Source organism: Kogia breviceps, chromosome 1, assembly GCF_026419965.1.
Source record: "Kogia breviceps isolate mKogBre1 chromosome 1, mKogBre1 haplotype 1, whole genome shotgun sequence".
Taxonomy (NCBI): domain Eukaryota; kingdom Metazoa; phylum Chordata; class Mammalia; order Artiodactyla; family Physeteridae; genus Kogia; species Kogia breviceps.
Window position 1 is genome coordinate 188,173,019 of NC_081310.1, and position 24,788 is coordinate 188,197,806.

General features: G+C 52.3%; 2 protein-coding genes across 2 annotated transcripts in view; both read left to right on the plus strand.

The window, feature by feature from the left end:
• Positions 1 to 5,368, plus strand: part of IFFO2 (intermediate filament family orphan 2) — a 49,922-nt gene extending 44,554 nt beyond the window's left edge. Inside the window, exon 9 of the mRNA XM_059054316.2 lies at positions 874 to 5,368. Within this exon, the coding sequence (XP_058910299.1) occupies positions 874 to 979 (106 nt within the window). The 3' untranslated portion in view covers positions 980 to 5,368. The remainder of the gene's footprint in view (positions 1 to 873) is intronic.
• A 2,088-nt stretch (positions 5,369 to 7,456) lies between these two features.
• The window catches only part of ALDH4A1 (aldehyde dehydrogenase 4 family member A1), a 32,257-nt gene continuing 14,925 nt past the window's right edge, over positions 7,457 to 24,788 (plus strand). Inside the window, exons 1-3 of the mRNA XM_059054302.2 lie at positions 7,457 to 7,587; positions 17,618 to 17,711; positions 18,433 to 18,525. Coding sequence (XP_058910285.1) covers positions 7,526 to 7,587; positions 17,618 to 17,711; positions 18,433 to 18,525 — 249 coding nt within the window. The 5' untranslated portion in view covers positions 7,457 to 7,525. The remainder of the gene's footprint in view (positions 7,588 to 17,617; positions 17,712 to 18,432; positions 18,526 to 24,788) is intronic.

Below are 24,788 nucleotides of genomic sequence, written 5' to 3' on the forward strand. Positions count from 1 at the left end.
GTGGGTGGGGGTGGTGGCCGGGGCTCACATGTCATCTTAGGAAGCCATTTTCCTTCCTTTCCCATCTTCCAACCCAAGGCCATATGGGTCTGTCCCCGGGAGACTGACATGCCTCAGGCCTCTTTTATTTGCTGGGGGACACCAGAACCAAGACAGAGCCCCTGCCCTCAAGGTACATGCAGCCTTTCGGGGAAGACAGACATGCTAATAATAAAACGAGATAATACACATAAAATGCTTGGCATGAAGCAAAGATATATGAATTATCATTGTTCCTCTTATCATGACGATATTCTTGCAGGCCGTTGTTTGGGCTGTAAGAGAGGGAGAGGCAGGGGGGAGTTGCGTGTGTGTGGCCCTGGGCTTATTAGCATGTCACCTTTAGCTCACTGATTCCCAGAAGCCACTGTTGTTATTTCCATTGTTTGGATGGAGGAGCGGCCGTAGGCAGGGAAAATAGCTTTTGCACCAGGCCCCCCAGCTCAGCAGCGATAAAGTGAGAATTCAGAACCAGTGCTATTAACCACTGTCCCGTGTGGCCTCTCTTTGGGCTCTGAGTTAATTGTCCAAATGTGTGTTAGGTGATGGGAGTGTAAAAACTGACCTTGACCCGTGGTTTCTGCCCCCAAGGCGCTCTCAGCACCAAGCAATTACAGAGGTGGGTGCAGGGCGTCCCAATAGGTCTCTATAGCCATGTTCAGCTCTGGGCTTTGAAGATTCTAAGGCAAGTGGTGCAAGGGCGGGCCTCGGGGCAGGATCCCCGTCTGAGGCTAGGTTTTCCAGGAATGGCTGCTCCATCTTTCCAGCTCTTTGAATCCCTTCAGAGGTCCTCAGGCTGCCCTCTGATGTCCCCCATTCTCTTGTGCCTTCCAGGAATTCACCGTCCCCTAGCTCCATGGCCAGCAGCGACTCAGGAAGTACAGATGAGATCCAGGATGAGTTTGAGCGGGAGGCGGATGTGGAGCCCATGGTCAGCTGATGACTGAGGTCCCCCAGCCCGTGCCTGGTGGTCTTGGTGACGGGGCCTCTGCCCGCCTCTCCCCACGGGGCCAGGAAGTGGGGCTCCAGGCCTCGCCACGCAGACTTCCTATGCCCTCCCTTCTCTGGAGGCCCCAAGGGACCGCTGCTTCCTTTCTTCCACCCACTACCAACCAGTGCCCCTTCTCCATCCACCCACCCAAGGAATGGTGCTGTCAATTTCTATTGTTCTCCACATTACAAATGCAGACTTCTGTCCGGACGATGCAGTGTTAACTGTGCCTTTTCCCTTAAGCTGAGCCACTTTGAGCTCCAAAGAATTATTCCTAGCAGGTGTTTTTATACAAAACTCTAAGGTGAGGGCAGGGGGCCCCTGGCGTGGTACAATGCCATTTTTCTACCCTCCCACCTGCTCCTCTGATTGGCCATAAGCTCTGCCCCCCCTCCTCTGCTGGAGTTGGACTTGGGATGGCCCACCTCCCCCCAGGAAGGAGCTGTTTGCCTTTGTGAGCTTTCCAGGCCTGGGTGGGGGAATTCCTGAGGGTTTTCCACTTACTGAAAGAGAGAGAAGATGGAAGGAGGGAGGGAAGACAAATTTTTCTTTTCTTTCTGGATCGAGTGGCAAAGCAGAGGGACAAGGCACTGTGGGGGAAGGCGGAACCTCACTGTGTTTAAACTACTATGCAAAAAACAAAACAACAAAAAAAGCAGCTTGCCTTATACCATTGTGGAAGGTAGGCCCTCTCCTAGATCCCTGGTTTTCCCCTGGAGCTGGGAGGGAGGCAGAAGCTAGGGCGATCTCTCTCGCAACCTCTGAGGGTGAGCGCTGACTTGGGAGGGAGTTGGGTCAAGGTCATTCGCGAGGCCTGGGCCCCATAAGGCCCTCGGCCACCTGACTGCTTGCTTTCTTGGGACCTCTGTGGGTTGGGGTTGGGGAGCGGGTCTTTTATTGCCCTGATGACTTGATGTTTTCCCCAGCCACCAGTAAGGGGTTATAGATCTGTAATTTCTCTGTGAGAAAGTCTGGAGGGGGCCAGGCCTGGTATCTACCCCCGCCCCCCCCACCTCGGAGCTGGGTCGGTACTGCCCGCCGCCATCTTGGTTCTCCACTGTGCCGCAGTGGCCCTCTCTTTGGCCACTGGCAGGCATTGGGAAGGGGAGGGGAGGGAGCCAGCGGGGGCTGCTGGCAGAGAGGAGGTGGTGAGAGTAGGAGCTCGAGTGAGAGCCGTCCTTGCTCTGCTCATGGACATAAGCTCACCTTTTTCCATAATTCACTGACTGACCAGTTGGGGAGTTCAGCTGAGCCATATCTCCCCAGACTTGAGAGGGCCTGAGTCAAAGGGCACTGTGTGGCGGCCACCCCCAGATCTCAGCTTGGAGCCAGCAGAGCCAGCTTTGCTCGTTTTTTAAATTTCTTTTTGGACCCACTACTGTGGGTGCGATTGCCGATTTTTGTTTTTGTTGGCCCAGGAGCTCCCCCTGGAGGTCAGAGGAGCAAAATGTGCCCAAGGACCAGAGCTCCTTGCTACCCACTGCTTGTGTCTGCAGGCAGAGGGGGAAGTCTGGCCTTGTGTAGGATCAGGAGCCCTGTCTTTCCTCCCAGGGTACCAGTGATCTGTAAGGACCTCCTCTCTCTTCCATTTCCCCCCACCTGTTTTGCAGTCTTAAAATCATTGTACATAATATTCATATTATATAAATAAAAAAATAAATATATATATATATATATATGGAGAGAGAGGAGATTGTTAGTGATTGTGTGTAATTTTATTTATCAGAACTTGGTGGCCTTTATTGTGAGTTTTTTCCTTTGTTGTTGTTGTTGTTGTTGTGGAGGAACCTCCTGCTGTTTCCCTGTGAAAGTCTGGCTGAAAGTCTTCCATTCCCAGAATCTCTTATTAGCCAAATAGTCCTTGTTGGGTACGTGGAGGGACGAGGTTTCGGAGGAGAGATCACCCCTTCCCCTCCTCCTCACTGACCCTTGTTCTCAAGGTTACAGGGTTCAAACATATCAGATTATTATTGTCATTGTTGTTTTAGTTTTAGTTTTATTTTAACCAAAGTTTATCAGAGCCAGTTGGGCTTGGACCTCAGCTGCTGAAAAGATTTTCCGTTTCTAGGAGGCCGGGAAACTGGCCGCCTCTCGGGCCTCCTCTGCCCAGGGTGAGGGAGGCATTGAATTCCGTGGACAGGTAGGCAGAGTGGAGGCCTGCCCCGGGTTTTTCCTCAAGGTGGTGGGAGGGTGACAGACCTGTCTTTAGAGTTAAGACAGTTAGGCAACAATGTAAGTATTTGGGGGTAACTAAGGTTACCATGGTGATTGCTGTCCAATGGTATTATTTTTGCTTTCCCCCTTGGATGCATAGGATGATATTTGTCTTTGGGGACTAGCGTACTCTGAATTCATCTGGGGAGTATGCAAATGGCAGGAGCCAGAGTCAGATGCTGGCCAGAAAGATCCATCTTGCTGGTTTTCAATAGCTGTTCTCGCTGGGGAGCAAGGACTCGGGGCTGGTGGATGGGGGGACAGCAAGAGTGTTAGTGACCTGCCTTCAGGGTGCGGTCCTGGTTTTGGCCTGGCTGCCTCCCTCCCCACCAAGTTCTTTTTTGAGTTAGTTGCCAGTGGGCCTCGCTTGTACCCTTGCCATGGGCCCACAGCTTGCCGAGAAAGACCCCAACGCTTGCTGGGGCAGCACCAGGTCCAGTTGGGATGAACTGGTCCATCCTTTGTAAAGATGTAAATACTTAATTTTGGTTTTCTATTTCTCAGCCCAGTGTCATATTGACATTGGTATTTTAGAATTGGTCTCAGATGGGCTCTCCTGTGCTGCCCTCTCTCACTCTCCTATTTTGGGGGGTTTTATAAAAAGAGAGGATTGGGGAGGGACAGGGAGAGTAGCTTCCTTTGGGCTCCCTGGTTGTGGGAGCGTGCGCGCGCGCGCGCGCGCACACACACACACACACACACACACACACACACACACACACTTCTCTGAGACTCTGAACAGGGAAAAAAATGATTGGCAAGTAAACACATTTTGTTTTCTTGTGGCAGTGTGTCTAGAGGTCTCTGATGGGCCTGTCCATCATGGATTTAGCTCTGTGGATGTAGCTCAGATGACCTGTGGAGAATCAAACCACTTTGGCTTGGGATGGGAGAGAGGGTGTGGGGCAGGGGATCATATAAAGTGTAACTTAAGCTAAATGTAATCAATTTATAAAGCAAGAGACTCTCATCTATTTTTATGAAAGTTTTTTTAAATCTAGGGTAGGCAGTTATGGTAGCCCAGCATTTTTCTGTGGACAAGATGCATGTTGCTGCTGGATTTAATATAATCAGTACCCCTCACCTGTCTCCGCATCCTCACCACATACTCATCCACACCCACGAGCGGCTTCAGCAGAGTTCAGGTCACCCCTCACCTCATTTCCTTGTCCCTTGATCCCCCAGCTCCTTGGTCCTTGGAAGTCCAGGGGGGTGGGCACTTGTGGGAGTGGGTGGGCCGTGGGGAATTCAGAACGGAGGTGGGTGGTGGGAGGGAAAGGGGGCACTAGGTAGGGGACAAGCTCTGCTTCAGAGGGTGGGCTCCGATTCGTTGCTCAGACTCTGGTCTGCCAAGATCCATTGCCAAGTCAGCTGTATTTGGAGAGAGCTGAGAAGCAGTAGGGTGTGGGTGGCAATGGGCTGTTGGTTCAGGGAACCCACAGCTTCCTTGGGGCCTGGGCCTCAGTGGGTCCAAGGGTGTCAGGCAGCTGGAGCAGGAGTGCAAATGCCATGAGATGCCTATAGCCCAGCCCTGGCTGAGCCAACCCCAGGCCAAGGCCTGGGATGTAGTCCTTGCTGTGCTCTTCCAGGGACCTGGATGAGGAACTAGGGTGCTGGGAGCTTCCTGGGTCCTCCACCTTGAGACACTAAGCTCTGGTTCTAGAAGGGCCCTCTCCTAGAGTGGGGAGTCTGGAAGCAGCCAGGTGGGTGTCGGTAAAGGCAGATTCTCTCTGGAAGGGAATTTTCCATGAGTGGAAGGAAGATTTCCAGGCAGGGTGGGCTGCGTGTGAGTCTCAGGCTAAATCCCTCACCATTCCCTCTGCCAAAGCCCTCAAAGAGATGAGGCAAAGGCAACCCCACCCACAGACCCCTTTGTGGACATTTTAGCATCTACCTGATTTTTAGCCCCATCCAGGGAGACTTTCTATCCCGAAGTCCCATCCCACCCCACTGTCGCTGTTTGTCTGCCAGCTGGGTCTAGCGTCAAGGGGAAGGGGGGGTTTATATTCACTGAAAGACTACTGATCCTACCGGAAACCAACCTGTTTACTGTACTGTTGTAAATATCATGCCCTTTATATCCTGTATATTGGCTTCTTTTAAATAAAGTGAAATGTCTTAGAATTGATAGTGCCTTTTTTTTTTTTTTTTTTTTTTTGCGGTATGCGGGCCTCTCACTGTTGTGGCCTCTCCCGTTGCGGAGCACAGGCTCCGGACGTGCAGGCTCAGTGGCCATGGCTCACGGGCTCAGCCGCTCCGCGGCATGTGGGATCTTCCCGGACCGGGGCACGAACCCGTGTCTCCTGCATCGGCAGGCGGATTCTCAACCACTGCGCCACCAGGGAAGCCCAGATGGTGCCTTTTTTAAAAAATTAAGGATAAAATAAATTAAGGATAAAGAGGTGATGGGGAGGGGCAAGAGGACGGTGGGCCACATAACCACTAAAATAATTAGCTGATTAGTGATCAAATAGGGAAATTTCACATCACCTGTTATATTTGCATCTCACAATAAAACCTTCAGAAGTAGTTAAAGCAGGAATTATTATACATATTTTACAGAAGGGGAAGAGAGCCAGAGAGATCACAGACTGAATAACTGGCATAGCCTGGTTTGGAGTTGAGGTCCTATTTTAATCACTTCGACCCCATTTCATAAACCTCCTCACAGTACCCTTGAAAGGCTACCTCCTAGGCTCTGGATTTGACACTGTCCAATATTCTAGTTTCTTTCTGTTAATGGCTGAATTCAGGGAGACATTGACCGTGTGAACTGGGCCCATGACTAGGGTTTTCTTCAAGGATGAAGAAAAACAGCCACTACCAATTCCAATTAACTTTTTACCATCTCTAAGACTTGTGCTTAACGTACAAATGGCTCTCCGAATCTGCAAGTTTCTCATCCTTGGATAGGGAAGGCTGACTGTACTGTGCCATCTTATGTAAGAGACTTGAGCATCATGGATTTGGTATCTGTGGGGGCTCCTGGAACCAATGCCCCACCAAGACCGAGGGACGACTGTAGTTTCCTTTCCCACTCCCCACTCTGTTTAAATTCTCCAAAGTGCCTTAAAGAGTGTGCCCTCCTGGAGAGAGGAGTAGCATGATATAATGAGGGTGTTCTAAGGTCGGTATTATTACCCCCACTTTACAGACTTGGAAACTGAAGCCAAGGAAAAATTACGTATTTCGCCCTTGTCATAGGGAGAAACCATGATCAGCAGCTGAACTCTGACTCCTAAGCAAGTTCTCGGTATACGCTGCTGGAGGAAATATAAACAGATATATTAGAAGAGAGCGTTAGAAAAGCTATAACAGTACTTTAGGAATCGAATGGGTCCCTAAGATTCCCTCCTCTGGAAGACTTCAGAATCTGAGTTTTAAATAACGTTCACGTGCTCATCATGCAGAAAACTTCCCCCAAAATTCAAATTTTGGTGCGGGGCGCAAAAATAAAGCACAGGAGCAACTGGTTCCGCGTTCATAGGCTTTGAAGGAAAGCCTGAGCATAGACTGGCTCCGGTTTTATCTTTTATTGATGGTAATCTGCAAAGAAGCAGGCTGATTTATCTAAGCGCTAGGCCTCAGGAAGCTGGGTGGCCCCGCGCCAGGCCGGGAGGTGGAGGGCGGCTGAGTCCCAACCAGGAGGCTAGAGCCAGGAGCAGCAGGCTCATTCCAGGGGCTGCAGCCCCCGAGTTGAGGTAGGGGGCTGGCCGCTATGCGGCCCTACACGGTCGAATAGTCTGGCAGCCACTGGCCACGGACAGCGAGAGTGGTAGGGCCAGCTGCACCTGACTGGCAGACCCGCTGTCCTTCCGCGCCGCCTCACACGTGTCCCATTCCCGCTCTCTTATTGGCTGCTTCAGCCCCTCTATCCCGGCCTAAGAAGGCTGTTACATGACCGACCCTCTGATTGGTCCAGGAGCTTCCATGTATCATTCTGATTGGTCGATGGAGCTCACTCCCTTTTGCCCTCGGCCCCCTTTGGAGGGCGACTGGGTCATACCATAAAGAGAGGAGGGGGAAGTGTGTACATTTCAAGGCTTCTCTTTTGGGCAGTGTTTCCCTATGTCAAATAACGTCCTTTATCATTCCCTAAAAGTGGAATTATTTTATTAGCAGAAGGTGAGTACAGAGGCGTTTCGGTTGAGCCTGGCTTGGAGGACGGCTGGGGTGACATGTTCCCCCCGCCAGCCGAGGTGGTGCGCTCAGGGCGGGGCAGCGCAGTAGAGCCGCTCCGGGGGCGAACGGTCCAGCGAACAGTAGGGCCGAAAGATCAAGATGCTGCTGCCGCCGCCGGCTCTCCGCCGCGCCCTGCTGGCTCGCCCGTGGAGGGCTGCCGGGTGAGTGAGCACCGGGCCTGGGGAGACCCCTTGCGGCGCCTGCTGGCCCGGGGTCCCGGGAGTCGCTGGGCGCTCCCTCGTCCCCGAGCCGGACTCCCTCCCTGCCAGACCCTCGCCGGGTTTTCCGGGGGCTCCCCTCCGCCGGGGGGTCACTTCCTCTGATGCCGCCCGACCCCCACGCAGGCCTTCCTCCCATTGCTTTCCCCCCGTCTCCCAAAGGTCTTCCTTCAGCTAGGGGGACCCCCTTCCCGAATCCTGCGGCGGGGTGGGGTGCCTCGGTGCCCTGTTGGCTCCCACGCTTGGAAAGTAGCCGCTTAATCACTCGTCCTTCTGATACTGGATCTTCGAAATTTGCCCACCGCCGGAGTGCAGTGCCTTCCTCCCAGGGCACCTCTGTTTTTAGCACACCCCGCTTCTCACCTCCCCACCCTCGGTCTCACATTCAGGACCCTCCCTGGGTCTTCCCCCTCTTCTGTCTACCGGCATTTCTATTTCTCTCTTTTCTCCTTCCCCTTTTTTCAAGTTGTTTGGGCAGCAAAAAGGACTCCTTTCTTCTGACAGCCAGAAGGAGTGAGTAGAATGTGCCAAACCTGTGCTACGCACTTGGGGTAGGTGCCTTATTGCGATGATTAATAAATAAGTTGCTACATGTAAAGTGCATTGAACAATGCCTGGCACATAGGCAGAGCCCAGTTACTATTAATCATGACCATCATTATCACTCTTATTTAAACTTCTCCTGTGGGTAGCTATTATTCCAAATTACAGATGAAGAAACCAAGGTGCAGTTTCAGAGTGGAGCTGCCCTGCAAACCCAGATTTGCAAACCCCTGCACTGTGGAGTTGGGTTCCTGGACCCTTGCCCACTCAGCGACAAGTATTCTCAGAGCCCCTTTCTGCCTCTGGGCTTGGTAGAGAAGGTAGGTAACACACAGTTCCTGCCCCAGAGGGGCTCACAGTCTGGTGAGGCTGCACCCCTATGGACCTGTGTTTCTGTCCACCTCCCTTTCAGAGCTGGGCAGCTCCTGCCCCCAGTGTTTGCCTGACCTCTGGGACTCACCAGTTACATCTCGCCTGCTGAGCTATGCCCTTTCTGAGTTAATCAGTGTCCTAAGGGATGGTGCAGGGGTGCCTTGGGCACGGATGAGTCCCAGCACTGCTGTGTATTCTCTGTGGTGGAGTGGGATAGGGAAGAGGACATGGACAAGAAGGGCTCTTTTTCCAAACTGAGGACGGGGGCCATGCTCACTACACCCTCAGCGTGGTGCCATTTGCAGGCCTCTCCCTGCACTCTGAGACCATCCCTCTCAGACCCTAGATGGAAGCCACATAGATTCACCTGTTTACTGAGTACCTACCGGGTGCACGTGCTTTGCTAAACACTGCAGGGGCGGGTACCCAGGGGATTTACACGTGGATGGGAGCCTTCCAAGAGTTTTCAGTGTAATGGGGAAGAAAGCCTTAAACATTAAAAAAAAAAAAACCAAAACAAACCCTCTAATATCTGGTAGAAAGAAATCCCTATTCTGAAAAAAAAAAAAAATGCTCATAACAGCAATAGTTATCAAGCAATCAAGTACCATAGGCCTGATTGTGCAGATAAGCCCTGTATTATTACCATTTTACAGATGGGAAACTTATCGGCCTGTTAAGACAAATGTGAGACTAAAATCGCAGTCAGTCTGACTCCAGACTCATGCTCTTAATTACAAAGCCTCCTGAGTGGAGAAAAAGCATTTTGCAATCAGAGAAAGCGTTTTGCAACCAGATCTGCCGGTTCAGGTTACTTCTTCAGATACAGCAGCTGGCCCGCTGCCCCAGACCAGGTTTCCAACCTCGGCAGTATTGACATTTGAGTCTGATAATCCTTTGCTGTGGGAGGTGCCCTATGCATTGCAGCATGTTTAGCAGCATCCCTGGCCTCCACCCACCAGATGCCATCGCATCCCCCAGCCGTGACAACAAAATAGTGTCTCCAGACATTGCCAAATGTCACCTGGGGGGCAAAATCACTCCTAGTTGAGAGCCATGGTTCTAGAAGAACAGTTTTGGTGTTTGGTCACTTGTTTATTTAGTCGACAGATACTTAGAACACTCCTGTGGCATGCCATGTCTGCATTTATGGAGAAACAGCTTTAGGACATTTTTAGTGATATCTCTCAGTGTCCTGTACGTGAAGCGGAGAAAAACCATGTCTAGGGGAAGTGAGATGGGTGATGTTCTGCAGTGTTTCCCTTTCTGCCTGGAGTGCCAGGAATCTCAACCAGTTTTTAAACATACTCTTGATTGTGCATTTCCTTTTTATTTAATTAGCAGGTGTCCATTGTACAAAGTACAGATAAAGCAAAAAAGGGTTACAAAAAATCACCTGGCAGCTCACCACACAGAAGTAACCACTGCTGTCACTTTGATTACTAGCCTTTTAATATTCCAGGAATATATGTGCTTTAGAAAAACAACATAAAAATGGGCTCCCCTGCAAATCCTTTTTTTTTTTTTTTTTTTTGTGGTACGCGGGCCTCTCACTGTTGTGGCCTCTCCCGTTGCGGAGCACAGGCTCCAGACGCGCAGGCCCAGTGGCCATGGCTCACGGGCCCAGCCACTCCGCGGCACGTGGGATCCTCCCGGACCCGGGGCACGAACCCGTGTCCCCTGCATCGGCAGGCGGACTCTCAACCACTGCGCCACCAGGGAAGCCCCAAATCCATTTTTGTAGCTTGCTTTTTCACTTGAGACTTATCTACCTTATTATATGTCCCCAGGGCCTAGAACTGTGACTGCCACCTGGTAAGCCCTCAGCAAACATTTGGTGAATGAAAGAATGACTCCTTACTTGCCACCAGAGATTTATCACAACCAGTCTGGGAGACAATCATGACAAACACCTGGCCTTTACGGATGGCCCAGGGATGGTCACTACAGGCTACTATTTACCTTTTATGTGGATGATGTTACTTAGCTCCTCAGCAACCTATGATGTGGGTGTTACTATCCCCACTTCACGGATTAAACAGCTGAGGCCTGTGGAAGTTAAGGAAAACTTGTCCAAGGCCTTCAGCTGGTCAACACCAGACCTCCCACTTGATTGCCTTTTGTCTCCTTTGGCCCTGACCTGCCTGCCCTTTTCTCTATTTCATTAACTTTGTCATGGGTGTCCTCTGTAAATTCTCTTTGGAAAGAGCCAAGATGTACATTTATGTATAAATTTAATAAATAAAAGAACTAACCCGGGCTCATAGGAAGCTCACAATAAATGTTAATTTTTGTCCCTTACCTACTCTTTTTTTTTTTTTTTTTTGGCGGTACGCAGGCCTCTCGCTGTTGTGGCCTCTCCCGCTGCGGAGCACAGGCTCTGGACGCGCAGGCTCAGCGGCCATGGCTCACGGGCCCAGCCGCTCCGCGGCATGTGGGATCTTCCCAGACCGGGGCCTGAACCTGCGTCACCAGGGAAGCCCCCCTTACATACTCTTGTATCAGACCTCGCTGGGTGCCGGGGTCCAGAGGTGACTCCAGTTCAGCACCCCCTGACCCCCAGTGTCAGGGGGCTTGCGGGCTGGAATTCTCCTGCAGAAATCCTGGTAAATTTGGACCCCTCTCAGCCCACCAGCCTGTCTAATTTTCCCAATTTCAAAATACCCCAGTGCTTGTCCCAGGCTGCCCGCCCCTGGGATGGGCAGAGGCTGTGCTGGGCGGGGGCCTGGTACCTCCCAGCATTCCCTGGACATACTCTGCCCTTTCACTCCTCCAGGCGGTGGCCAGGGCAGTGCCTCTTGCCTGGAATGTCCTCCCCTGGTGAACCCATGCTCACCCAGCACTTTGTGGCCTCGCCAAGGCAGCTCTCCTTTGGCCCTTCAGTGCCCTGTCTGTAAAATGGGAATAATCCTATTGACAGGCATGTAGTACAAGGATTAGAGATGACGTGACAAGTGGCTTGGTGGGGGCCTGGGACTCAGTGTGCGCTCTGTGAATAAATTGAGTAAAAGAAAAAGTAGAACCTACAGTGATCATAGTACTTGCTCCTAAAGGTATCAAAATCCTCACTCAGGCAGCATTTGGCATCAGCACACGGACCCGGGGGAACTTGGCTTCCGGTGCCCAGCACCTGGCTCAGCACACAGCAGGTGCTGAACAGTTGCCGTTGGAATGGCCCACAGGACAGCCTGGGGTGGATCCTGGCTCTACCTCTTAGCAGCTGTGTGGCCCTGGGCAGGTTGCTCGACCTCTCTGTGCTGCCTCTTGTTCCCAGGTGGAAAAGAAAGATCATAGTCGCTACCATGTGGAATTGTCTTGGAGAATAAAGGAAGTCATATGCGAAAAGCACTTTGAAGAGTGGCCAGCACCTAGAAAACGTAATGTGTTGCTTCAAGCATTATTTTGATCCCCTCCCCCACTAGCGGGCATTGTTATGCAGTGAAAGCCCTGAGCTTCACTCCCCACCTCAGGGTGGCCTCTTTGCTCAGGTGAGAAAAGAGGAGGTGCCAGCTGGGCGGTGAGGAGGATGAACCTGTCCCATCAGCTGGTCAAAGGTGTCTGAGATGCTCCCCATGCTTCTGCCAAAGCGTGTCTCCTAAGTGAGGAAACCTGGGTTCAGATTCTGCGCCGTCACTCCACCAGCTGTGACCATGAGCCCTTAATCTCTGAACGTCAGCTTCCTCCCTGTACAATAGAGGTAAGAAGAGTGTGCAGGGTAATATAGTTGTCGGGTGGATTCAATAAGGTCATCACTTAGCACTATGTCAGGCATGCCATAAATGCTTCAGAAAAGTTCTTTTGAAGTTTTCCAGGGCAGCTCATCCTGGGCTTCAGGCCCCTCCCTTCTGGCCCTGCCCTGGGCTCTGTACTTTCTCTCGGCTCACCTCCATCACTGGTCCCTTATCTCAGTGATAAGGAGGATTGGTCTTATCAGGTCCCAGATAACAGCCGAAAAAGCCTGGAAGCTGAACGAAGCAAAGGCAATTTCCTTTCTAGTCCTCTCCTTGGCCTTGGCTGCCCTGACCCCAGCCGCTGGGGACCTGCTTGCAGCAAAAGAACATTGGCCTGGGAGTCCCGTCCGTCCCGGGGGCCTGGTGTCCACTTGTGTGTTAATTGTTTTAAAGGTATTTCTCATATGCTTACTGTGGTCTGGGCAGTGTGGGAGCACAGACAGTCAGAGCTCTGCAGTGAGGGTTGTCACCTGTGAGATGATCTGATAGGGGTCCCATCCAGGCAGGGCGAGGCTGGTATCCCCTGCAGAGGGAGATGGGGGTGGGGTGGAGTGGGGAGACCAGGGTGTCAGGATTGCAGCAGATGAGGTGGGAGGGGGTGGGGGTGATGGGAAATGAGTCTGGAGGCCTCAGTAAGGATTCTGATTCTTTTCTTTTTTTGGCCGCACCATGTGGCATGCGGGATCTTAGTTCCCTAACCAGGGATTGAACCTGTGCCCCCTGCAGTGGAAGTGCGGGGTCCTAACCACGGGACCACCAGGGAAGTCCCAGGATTCTGATTCCTTATTGTAGAAGAAATGGGAAGCCACTAAGTAATGAGCTGAGCACTTACCCTCCGTCTCTCTGTATTGATCATGTTTTCATGTTAAGACTATGAAAACCAGTAGCTGCTACCTTTTGAGCTTCTGCCGTGGGTGGGACGCAGGACTAAGTTTATTCCAGCAGTTTTGAGAGGAGCTTGGAGTCAGTGCAGCCGGAATGACTGTTGTAGTTGTCCAGGCAAAAGCTGATGGTGCCTTGGACCAGGGTGGAGGCCGAGGGGTGGCCTGGGAGCTCAGCCCCTGGCAGCTCAGCCCCTCGCAGCAGCCCCCTCAGTTTTCCCCTTTGTAAATTTCAGAGCTTGCAGGCTCTAAACTTCACCCATCGCAGGCCTTGTTTTGGTGTTGCAGGCTTTTTAGCTCAGATCCTGGTACCTGCTGAGGATGGGGAGGGGCAGCTGGGGTCTCAGGCCCAGGCCGTGAAGTCCCCAGGTGAGCAGAAGGGGACCCCCGGGTTGTTAGGGGAAACTGAGTCAAATTCAGGCACTGCCTTATGCTTCTTTCCTGAAGCGGGAGGGCTGAGAGCCGCCGTAAGAAGGTTGGGTCGGATTCACCTCTGTGTCCCAGAGCCAGGCACCTGCCAGGTGTGTTGAACACACGGTTTGGGTGAGCCGTTTGACCTCATCTGACCTATGTCTGCATCCTTGCCGTGAGGGATAGATATGTGCTGACTGACTGACTGAATGAATGAATGGGGCCTCGCAGATCCTTGTAGAGGCCGCAAGTCCTGTGAGTGGGTCACGCTGCCTTTCCCTGAGCCAGTGGAAGGGTGCTCATGTTATCCCAAAGGGCACATGAGCCAAAAAAAAAAAAAAAAAAAAAAAAGTTTGTCAGGCATCCTTGGATTATTTTTCGCTCTAGTTGACTCAGGCTGAACTTTGAACTAGTCTCTGTTCCCTGAGCTACGTTCGGACTTAGGGACGTATGGACAGTGGGGCCAGGGCCTGGAGACTTTCCAGGCAGAGGGAAAGCCGTGGGGGCATGTGATCCTGAGGTCACAGTGGACCTCTGCCCTGGGGAAGGTAGGTGGAGACCTGTAGGATTTCTGTTTCTGACCTTGCTTGGGAGGGAACAGGGAGAGGAGGGCTGGTAGCTGCTACCTTTTGAACTTCTGCCCTGGTGGGACACGGGGCTACGTTTATTCCAGCAGTGTTTACTGAGCCCCCAGGCCAGCCCCTGACCCTCAGGGGTGTCTGGGAACCAGTTTGTCTTTGAAAGCCTGGCCTGGTGGAGTAAACATTCTGGAAGACCTTTACAGTTTCTTAGGAAAACCTAAGAGCAGGAAGGGTGAGGAGAGGCAAGCCTTGTCATCCTTACAATGACCCTGTGAGGAACATGGTGTCACTCATTCTTCAGGTGAGGAAACAGAGGCCTGCGGAGTTTGTAATAATGTGCTGAGGTCTCGAGCAGGTGTGGGGGTCCGTCCAGGCTCTGTCTGCTTCCAGAGCCTTTGCTTTTCACACCCGCCAGGATTTGGGGTCAAGAGAAGGCTTGGGTGGCCCCGCTTCTGGCTCCCAGCCCAGCACGCAGCGGCTCTCTCCTGGCTTGAAGAGAACCAGGTGATATCTGATTCACTGCTTTGTGGTGGTGTGCTGCTACTGAGGCCCAGAGAGAGGCATCTGGAACCTTCCAGATGGTGGGGGGTGGAGGAGTAGACGCCACCCTCCCGTTTCCTGCCGGGCTGTTGAGACCTGTGGCCACTGAAATGTTCTGGCCTCTCCATTCTTCCCCACTGCTGTAGGTGGGAGGGGGCCGTGTGGATTTTCAGTTTGGGGGCACACGTGTAGCTTTGCTTTATTATTTCTTCAGATCTCCAGAATAACCCGGGTGATGGGTGTCTCCGTGTTATACCGAGGAATCTAGTTGAAGGTCACACAGCTCCACAGAGGGCCGAGGAGCCTCACATTTCTTCCTCTGTTTGGGGAAGGGTGGGGCCTGAGGCTTGCTGGCTTCCTTGGGTGTGGTGGGCAGGGTTGGGGTGGACCTGGAGGGAGGGGCAGGAGAGAGCGCCCCAGGGCTCCGGCCCTGCTCCCTCCCCATCCGTTTCCTCCCCTTCCACTGCACAGGCCCCTTTCTGCTCTTCCTGACTCATGTTCCCTGCTCTGGGCCTTTCCCTTTGCTTGTCCCTCTGTCTGGAATGCTCTTTCCAGCTCTTCTCAGACCTTGTTCAGGTCTCTGGCAGAGGTCATCTCCTCCGAGAGGCCGTCCCTGACCACCCCCGCTGAAGCAGCCCTGTCCTTCCCGGTCCTCATTTTCCTGTCCCCTTTGTCACCTCTGTGTTCCTTTCCTACCCGCGTCCCCCACTGGAGGTCAGCTGCATGCAGCCACAGGCCTTGCTGTCTTGATCACCACTGTGTCTCCAGAAAAGGAGCAGGTGCCCAGTAACCTTGTAGAATTAATGAAGGACCCGCTCTCACGGCCCCTGGTTTTGTGTCCTTCCTCCTGGCCTCCCAGGCTGGGTCTTCGAGCCCCCAGACCCGGTCTCAGTGAGAAAAAAAAAAAAGTGCCCAGTACTCGTAGCCGTTTTGTTTGGATCTCTTGGGCATAAACAACCTCGCAGAAACCCAGCCTCAGACAAGGTCACCGGAGGCCATGATGAAATGGACAGAACAGGCCCTCTTTATAGTTTTGTCTAAGCACAGAGGTCACCATGCCACCCACAAAGTACCAGGCATCCCCCACCACCTCGCCGAGTGAGGAACTGCTACTCTTTCACCCCACCGTAGAATTGCTGAGCTTCCTGATCCAGAGCCAGCCCCAGCTGCCTAAACCCTCCCCAAATTACCCCTCTATAACCCCAATCCTATGACAGGTTCTTTCCAACACCTTCATCCTGGAGGTGCTATGGACCCCCAGGTGCGTGTCCTCCCTACCTCGGCGACCAGTTATCTGTTGACACCAGGGGGAGATACGTCTGGGTTTTTCTGGATTCAAATCCAGGTTTCTCTTGATCTTGATCTTGACCTAGTCCTTTTACTTTTAGGATCACAATTACCTTCTGTCACCGTGCCACGGGCGAGGCCTTTCGGATGCCAGGATGGTGTTATCAAATCTGATGTGCCCCCTGAGCCCTAGGTGGGCTTTGTCCTCATTACTGTCCTCATTTACAGATGGGGAAACTGAGGCCTGGAGGGGAAGTCCCACCCCTGGGGTTCCTCCAGCTCTGGAATGACTGACTCTTTTGTCTTTTTTTTTGTTTTTGAAAAATTTTAAGGCTGTATTTATAACTCTTTTCATTTAAGTATATGTTATTTTGTTTGTGTACCATTTTTACCAGTATTAAGACAATAGAATACTGTGTGACTTACTTGGGATCACTTGTGAACAATAATTCTTCATTAACAAAAAAATTTTTTAATTGAAGTATTGTTGATTTACAATGGTGTGTTAATTTCTGCTGTACAGCAAAGTGATTCAGTTATACATATATATACTTTCTTTTTTTAAATATTCTTTTCCATTTGGCTTATCACAGGATATTGAATATAGTTCCCTGTGCTCTACAGTAGGACCTTGCTATTGTTTATGCATACGGTAGCTCGCATCTGCTAATCCCAACCTCCCACTACATCCCTCCCTCAACCCCCTCCCCCTTGGCAACCACGAGTCTGTTCTCTACGTCCGTGAGTGGAATGACTGACTCTTACCCACCTGACCTCCCACCTTGGGACCCCCAGATACATTCGGGGTGGGGGCCACTGGTGGGCACTCATCAGTGAGGTCATACAGGTTAAGACTGCATGGGGTCTGCAGAACAAGGAGTTCTTGGAGCTCAGTACCCAGGAATCAGACCCCATACCCCAACAGCAGCTCTCCCTGTGTCTGTAAACAGAGCTCAGAGCACTCCTCCAAGTTCACGGCCCACCTCTTGGCCCTTCTTGCCCACCCGGAGCTCAGCTCTTTGTGCCAAGGGAGTCTCAGCTGTTTCACATTCTGATGACACTGAGCTCTGGAATGCTCTGACTTTCCTGCTTAGAGAAAGAAGTAACTTGGGTCTGTTTGGAAGAAAGTCTGCATTGTGGGGAAGTAAATGGAGAATAAGCCTTCTCTATGTGCAAAACACTAAGCCATGGCTTTGCACCTATGAATTTAAACTTCAGGCAACCAGGGACTTCTCTGGTGGTCCAGTGGTTAGGACTCTGCGCTTCCATTGCAGGGGGCACAGGTTCGACCCCTGGTCGCAGAACTAAGATCCCATGGGATGTGCAGTGCGGCCGGGAAACAAAACAAAACAAACGAAAACAAAAAAACTTCAGGCAACCATGTGAGTTTCTATGATTATTCTCACTTGCTAGGTGGAGAAACATGCCCGAGGACACAGAGTGGCAGGATCTGGACTTGAACTTGGGTTTTGGATCCCAAGGCTGGTTCTTGTCCCCCAGTTCTATAGTTGTCCTGGATTTCAAGAGGCTGGGCCAACCTAGGAGCCCCTGTCAGAGACAGAAGGGCTGGGGCTGGTGGTGGCCGCTGCTCACCTGTCCACCTCTGTTCCCCACCCTCGCTCCCCAGGCTGTGTTGGAAGCACGTCTCCTCCCTGAAGGTGGCCAATGAGCCCGTCTTGGCATTCACGCAGGGCAGCCCTGAGCGAGATGCACTGCAGAAGGTAATGGGAGGGTGGGGAGCACCCAGTGGTGTAGGGCCCGGGGCAGAGACGGCCTTCAGCAGCCCCCATCATACCTCTCCGTGCCGACAGCCACACACGCCCTCCTGCCCCTGCTCCCAGCCCCGGGAGGAAACTGGGAATCTGGGGAGAGCTGTGCATCTGGAGGGGGGTGGGGGACCTGGGAACAGTAGGGTGGCAACCTGGGTCTCTTTGGGGTGCCAGGTCAGGGGTCATAAGTCCACAGATATTTTATGCCTAAACACATTTTCCCGGGAATTCCCTGGCAGTCCAGTGGTTAGGACTCTGCGCCTTCACCGCCGAGGGCGTGGGTTCAGTCCCTGGTCGGGGAACTTAGATCCCACAAGCTGCAAAGCCGCAAGGTGTGGCCAAAAAAAAAAGAATTCTCCCATTAATTGCCAGTGTTCTAAAATTGTGAGATTTCACATAAATTTCAGACACACATTTTTAAATCTTTTCTCTAATGGGAAGACCTGGCAATACTGGCCTTACCTTCCTGCAGGACAGGAAGTGACAGTGTGGGAGCTGAGTCTGCCCCCGCCTCTGGGAAGCAAGCACAGCGTCTCTGACCACAGACCCCGCCCAGCCCCCTCCTCATTTCTATTCCTCCTTGGGCATCCGCGTTGGCAGACTCTGCATCGGTGTTTTAGGCGGGCAGTAGAGGGGAAGGAATTGCTCATCTGACCTCTCCTCCTCTCCCCAGGCCTTGAAGGAGCTGAAGGGCCAGACGGAAGCCGTCCCGTGCGTGGTGGGGGACGAGGAGGTGTGGACTTCGGACGTGCGGTACCAGGTGTCTGTAAGTCCAGTGGGCGGACAGGGCTCAGCCTCTCCCCTGAATCTGGGGTCTGTCTCTCGGGCAGCACATAAGCATGCAACATGGGGTCTGTGCCTCCAAAAGGACGTAGAGTCCCTGCAAGATTTTGAATTCCGTGCACTGGTATAAATCTTCCAAAGGCAGTCTTAGGGGACTCTCGTAAAAGGTGCCAACATCGCGCCTGCCAAGAAGAAGTTAAAAACAGCAGCTGCCCCCAGCTTTGCCATCGCTTTGGAAAAGTTGACCCACTCGCCAGCCTAGGGAGTAGGAAGCAAGGATAGAATCAAAGAATCCTTCTGTTAACAGATACACACTACTATATATACAGTAGATAAGCAGCAAGGATTCACTGTCTAACACAGGGAACAATATTCGATGTCTTGTAATAGCCTGTAATGGAAAATAACCTGAAAAAAAATACGTATAACTGAATCACTTTGCTGTACACATGAAACTAACACAATATTGTAAATCAACTATACTTAAAAAAAAAAAAAAAAGATAATCCTTCCAAAGAAAGACAGTCACCAAAGTCCTGGTCTGTATTTGGGAACCAGTGGTCTAGCTGACAATGAGCTCAGCAGAGGTAAGCACCCAGGGCGTGGCCGGGTGTCACCTCCTCCTAGAAGCCCTCCTGTTGGAGCCCAGACTCCATCTACAGACACATCTGTTGAGACTCTGTCCCCTCTGCACAAGCTCCTCCCTCAGTCCCTGCCACCCCCTTTGGAGGCTGGAAGAGCAGGAGGTTAGCTGCCCATTTTACAGATCAGGGGAGAAGCTCAGAGACAATCAGTGACCCTCCTGGGGTGGCACAGTTAGATACGAACAGGGATGATGGATGCAGTTTCCCCAGAACCATATCCCCTTGATTTTGATTCAAATGAATTCATTCACACCCTGACTATTTCTAAAGGGGCTTTCAAAGCAGAGTGTTAATTAGCATATGGCAGCAAGATAATGTTCCTGCTGTGACCTGCTGGTCACAAAATCCTGAGGCCCTAGGCACTTGCTGGAGATGGCCACAGACTTGCCTTTAGGCCTCCTGGTCTACAGTGGAGAGGAGAACACATCACTTACCCTAGTCAGAGTGTTGCTGAAATAAATCCCCCACTGTGTGGTAGGAGAACCACAGCCATTTCTTTTCTTTTTTTTTTTTTTTAACATCTTTATTGGAGTATAATTGTTTTACAATAGTGTGTTAGTTTTCCCTCTACAACAAACTGAATCAGTTATACATACACACATGCTCCCACATCTCCTCCCTCTTGCATCACCCTCTCTCCCACCCTCCCTATCCCACCCCCCCAGGCGGTCACAAAGCACAGAGGTGATCTCCCTGTGCTATGCAGCAGCTTCCCACCAGCTATCTAATTTACATTTGGTAGTGTGTATATGTCCCTGCCACTCCCCCACTTCGTCACAGCCCACCCCTCCCCCTCCCCATATCCTCAAGTCCATGCTCGAGTAAGTCTGTGTTTTATTCCCGTCCTACCACTAATCTCTTCATGACATTTTTTTCCCTTAGAGTCCATATATATGTGTTAGCATACGGTATTTGTTTTTCTCCTTCTGACTTACTTCACTCTGTATGACAGACTCCAGGTCCATCCACCTCACTACAAATAACTCAGTTTCATTTCTTTTTATGGCTGAGTAATATTCCATTGTATATATGTGCCACATCTTCTTTATCCATTCATCTACTGATGGACACTTAGGTTGCTTCCATGTCCTGGCTATTGTAAATAGAGCAGCAATGAACATTGTGGTACATGAGTCTTTCTGAATGATGGTTTTCTCAGGGTATATGCCCAGTAGTGGGATTGCACAGCCATTTCTGATACTGGACCCAGAGAAAAATTTCTCCTGGAAGTGTCAGAAGGACACAGTGATGTGACAAATCCCCACAAGAATCACACATCTCATGCACGGATGTTTCGTGGGGCTGCTTCTCACACACTGTCGTGCGGGCTGAGGATGTCATCAAAGCCCAGTGCCTGAGGATGCCCAGAGGTCGCCCTGCAGGCCCCATGTCCACTGCTGGGGTGAGTTTTCCATCCAGAGCTCAGGTTGCAAATCGATAGCTGGTAGCTTTGTTTCCAAAACCTAAACATGGGGCGATTTCATGTACAAATTCAAATGTCTGGCTTCTCTTGAGAGAAGGAAGATGTGGCCACACAAGTGGCCTTCCTGTGAGCCCGCCTGTGGGGTGACCCTCTAGTGGCTCCAGTCCCCAGCCTAGCCCTCTCCACTCCTCCCTCTTGCCTCTCAGAGCCAGAGCAGTAGCTGTCTGCATGTCCCTCCTGCATTCTCTTTAAGTCTTTCTCACAGCAGGGATTTTGCTGGATAATGGGACAGCGATAAGACAGCCTGCCTTTCCTAGCAAGTCGCTGGGAGGCATCTAGTCTGGCTTGACAGTTAAGAAATGGCACCCATACTGGTGCCTCAACTGTCAGTCTGTTCAAGAGTGAGAGTGACATTCTTTGGTGACAGTTGGGGATCTTGACCAGGACTCACGGCTGAATGGAAGTCTGCGGTGCTTCCCCACAAGGTGGCCTGAGGGTGAACCCCTGGGTCTGCTCCAACCCCAGGCAGAGGCACCACCCCATCCCTTTTTATCCCTTGTTATGGCCATGACAATTTTAGCCCAGAAGGGCTTAAAGCAAATATGCATCTTGGCTATGAACAAAAGGGAAGTGTATGTGTGTCTTTGTGTATGTACACATATATATATACGGTTTTTGTTTATTTATTTATTTTATTTATTTGTTTTTGGCTGTGTTGGGTCTTTGTTGCTGCACGCGGGCTTCCTCTAGTTGCAGCGAGGGGGGACTACTCTTCTTTGCAGTGCAGGCTTCTCACTGCGGTGGCTTCTCTCATTGCGGAGCACGGGCTCTAGGCGCGTGGGCTTTGGTAGTTGCGACACGCGGGCTCAGTAGTTGTGGCTCATGGGCTCTAGAGCACAGGCTCAGTAGTTGTGGCGCACGGGCTTAGCTGCTCCGCAGCATGTGGTGTCTTCCCGGACCAGGGCCCGAACCCATGTCCCCGGCATTGGCAGGCGGATTCTTAACCACTGCGCCACCAGGGAAGCCCCACGTGTGGTTCTTGTTGGCTGTGGTTAAGAGCCTCTTCCAAGAGCCCAGGAAGCCGTCGGAGGGGGTTAAGGAGGGTGAGACTCTCTGAAAAAGCCCATTGCTCACTGGAATACTTTCTGATTTCAGGATAGAGGAGGGATTAGGAGTGTGGGCTTGGCAGAAGAAGTGAGTCCAGACATAGATGTTTGGAGGGCCAGGTGCCCGTGGGCAGCCAGGGAGCTGGGATGGGAAGGTGGGTGGAGGGCCACGATGAGGAGTCCACAGCAGGTGGGGGGGCCTGGGAGTCCGGGGAAGGCGTCGCTTGGAACAAAGCACTGAGGATTCCATGCGAGGTAGAGAGGCGCAGTGGCGTCTGGGTGCGGGGGCGGCGTCTGCTGAAATTGATGAGCTCCTCGCCTGCCCCCATGCGGTGAGCCAGGGCAGCCTTTGAACTCATGTGGTGCTGCTCCCTGAGGGATGCTGGGTCCAGGGATGGGCACCTGACCCCAGCTGGGCCAATTGGAATTACCTGTCCTGGAAACTTGGAACCGACAACAAGCATCTTTCTCTGCGGGGCTGGGAGCTGTGGGGAGGGCATTGAACACCTCCCCACAGAGGACAAGAGAAACTAAGGAAGCGGGTCTGTTGAAAGATGCAGGCCACCAGCTCTCAGGAACAGAGGCAAAGGAGAAGGAGCCTCAGGGTTTTCAGGCTGTGGGCCTCTCGAATCTTCCTAAGACCCAGCTGCGTCCCACCCTAGTCACCACGAGGAGGCCCCTTTCTGCCCACTTGCTGGTTATGTATCTTTGAGCTGCTTGACCTCTTTGTGCCTCAGCTTTCTCATATGTAAAATGGGGGTAACAATCACGCCACGGAGGGATGTTGTCAGGGTTCAATGGATTAATCCGTGTCAAACACTTGGCGCCTGCACGCAGGAAACTGACTAATGTTAGCTTGACGGTAACTATCACTGTTCCTTAACCAGGGGCCTGCAGCTAGTTCATGTAAAAAGGAGCTAGTTAAAAAGAAGTGAGAGACAGAACTGTTTTTTTGTTTGTTTGTTTTGTTTTGTTTTTTTGCGGTACGCGGGCCTCTCACTGTTGTGCCCTCTCCCGCCGCGGAGCACAGGCTCCGGACGCGCAGGCTCAGCGGCCATGGCTCACGGGCCCAGCCGCTCCCTCCGCGGCGTGTGGGATCTTCCCGGACCGGGGCACGAACCCGCGTCCCCCGCATCGGCAGGCGGACTCTCAACCACTGAGCCATCGGGGAAGCCCCAGAACTGTTTTTAACCGCTGGAAGTTGTTCACTACCTTGTGAAGAGACTTTCTGCTAATCCACCCGGGTTCTCACGCAGGTGCCACGTGGGGTTTTGTGATATCACTGGGTCCTGTCCACAGTCAAGAAAGATCCTGAGGGGTCCACACAGCATCTTCTGTTATTCCTGATGGAGTTCTCCACAAGGCGGTTTAGGGGCTAACGGTGGGCTAGGGCGGAAGCTGGGCTTCAAGCGCCATCATGACATTGGCCTAAGAAACTCGCCTGCTTGGAGTTCATGAAGCCGGGAACTGGCATGTGCTTTGGACGGATCAGGAAACTCACAGGTCTTTGATTTAGGGGAGTGAAGGGCTGGCCCTTTTGCAAATGGGCTGAGCACACATCTGTCCAGATGGAGCCCTGAGCAGCATGTGCAGGGTTGAGGGGGGTGGGGTGCCCAGGGCCCCTACTCTGAGGGTTCCGAAGATGGCCTGGGGCAGGGGTCACCCACAGAAACATCCTAGGGCCCCTGCAGCTGGATCAGCAACCAGAGGGCCCACACCTGGAGTGTCGACACAGCCTGGGGTTTGCAGGCTCTGCTGTGTGCCAGGTGTCAGCCCAGAGCGGCCCCCACGGCCTCGCTCACTGGGTCTCTGTAACCGCCCAGAGCCCAACCTCACCTGCAGCTCCGCCGGCCTCCGTGGCCACTGCAGCACCCGAATATTTTTCCAGACACTGGGATTTTGATAACCCCCTGGTGGGCACTTCTGGTTTTCATTTCCCATACCGCCTCACTGACCTGGCCACGTGTCATCCTTGGAGTCCTGGCATTTGGGGCCGTGGCGGCGTGAGGGCAGGAGCTCTGTTACCGGGATGTATTGCTGACTTGGGGTGTCCGCAGTCCACTGGGATTGGATGTGCTGAATAGAATGTCCCGGGTCCCCAGCTTCTCGGCCCCTGAGGGTCACAGGCCAATCTCAGGTATAGACAGGATACAGGTGACCATGCCGGGGTGGGGGTGGGGCACTTTGCACTCAGACCAGACCAGTGCTGCCCAGTAGAACTTTCTGAGATGATGGTGGAAATGTTCTGAATCTGCTCTGTTCTCTTCGGCAGCCACCAGCCCCATGTGGTTATTGAGCACATGAAACCTGGCTTGTGCCATTAGACAGGAAGGCTCTAAACAGTCCATTGGAAGACTTACAGGTGGCGAAGTGCTGATAATTATGGTGTAATAAATAGGTTGGGAAAGAAGTGGTGTTTCCCCTGCCTTGTTGCCCAGGCTGACGTTCAGCACTGCTGGGTTCTGTTTGTAAACATCTGTTGGGGTTCATCCCTTTTAGACACGTTAATCTGGGTCCCAAGCATGGGGCTCGAGAAGCAGTTGCTCTGTTCCTTTAGGGCCTTGTAGGGGGGGTGGTGAGAGAAATCCTGAGTGTTTCACAACGCAGTGCATCGCCTAGGGCCTCCCGTGGTGACAGCCCACCACCGAGCCTCAGACCAGACCCAGGTGTAAGGGCAGGAGCTATGCTGGAGGACTTTTCACCTGTGACCCCATTTTGGTCCTCCTCTCCATGCTTTCCCTGATGGGGAGACTTGGAGAAGGAAAGTCAGTTTACAGAAAGCTGCACAGCTAGTAGGGGGCAGAGCCGGCATTCGAACCTGTGTCTGACCAAAACATCCATGCTTTCCCTCAAAGACTGTTCTGTTCATACCTTTCTCCTGCACCGTGAACCCTCCAGAGCTCATCAGACAGCAGGTGCCCCTGTAACTCTCAAGGTGGAGAGGTCAGCGTGGGCCCGGGCAATTGGAGAAGGCATCCTGGGATTGGAGGGCAGAGAGCAAGTGGGCTGCAATGCCAGCTCTGAGCCCGGCTCCATCCCCACCTGCCCTGGCACCTCCCTCCTGGACAGTGAC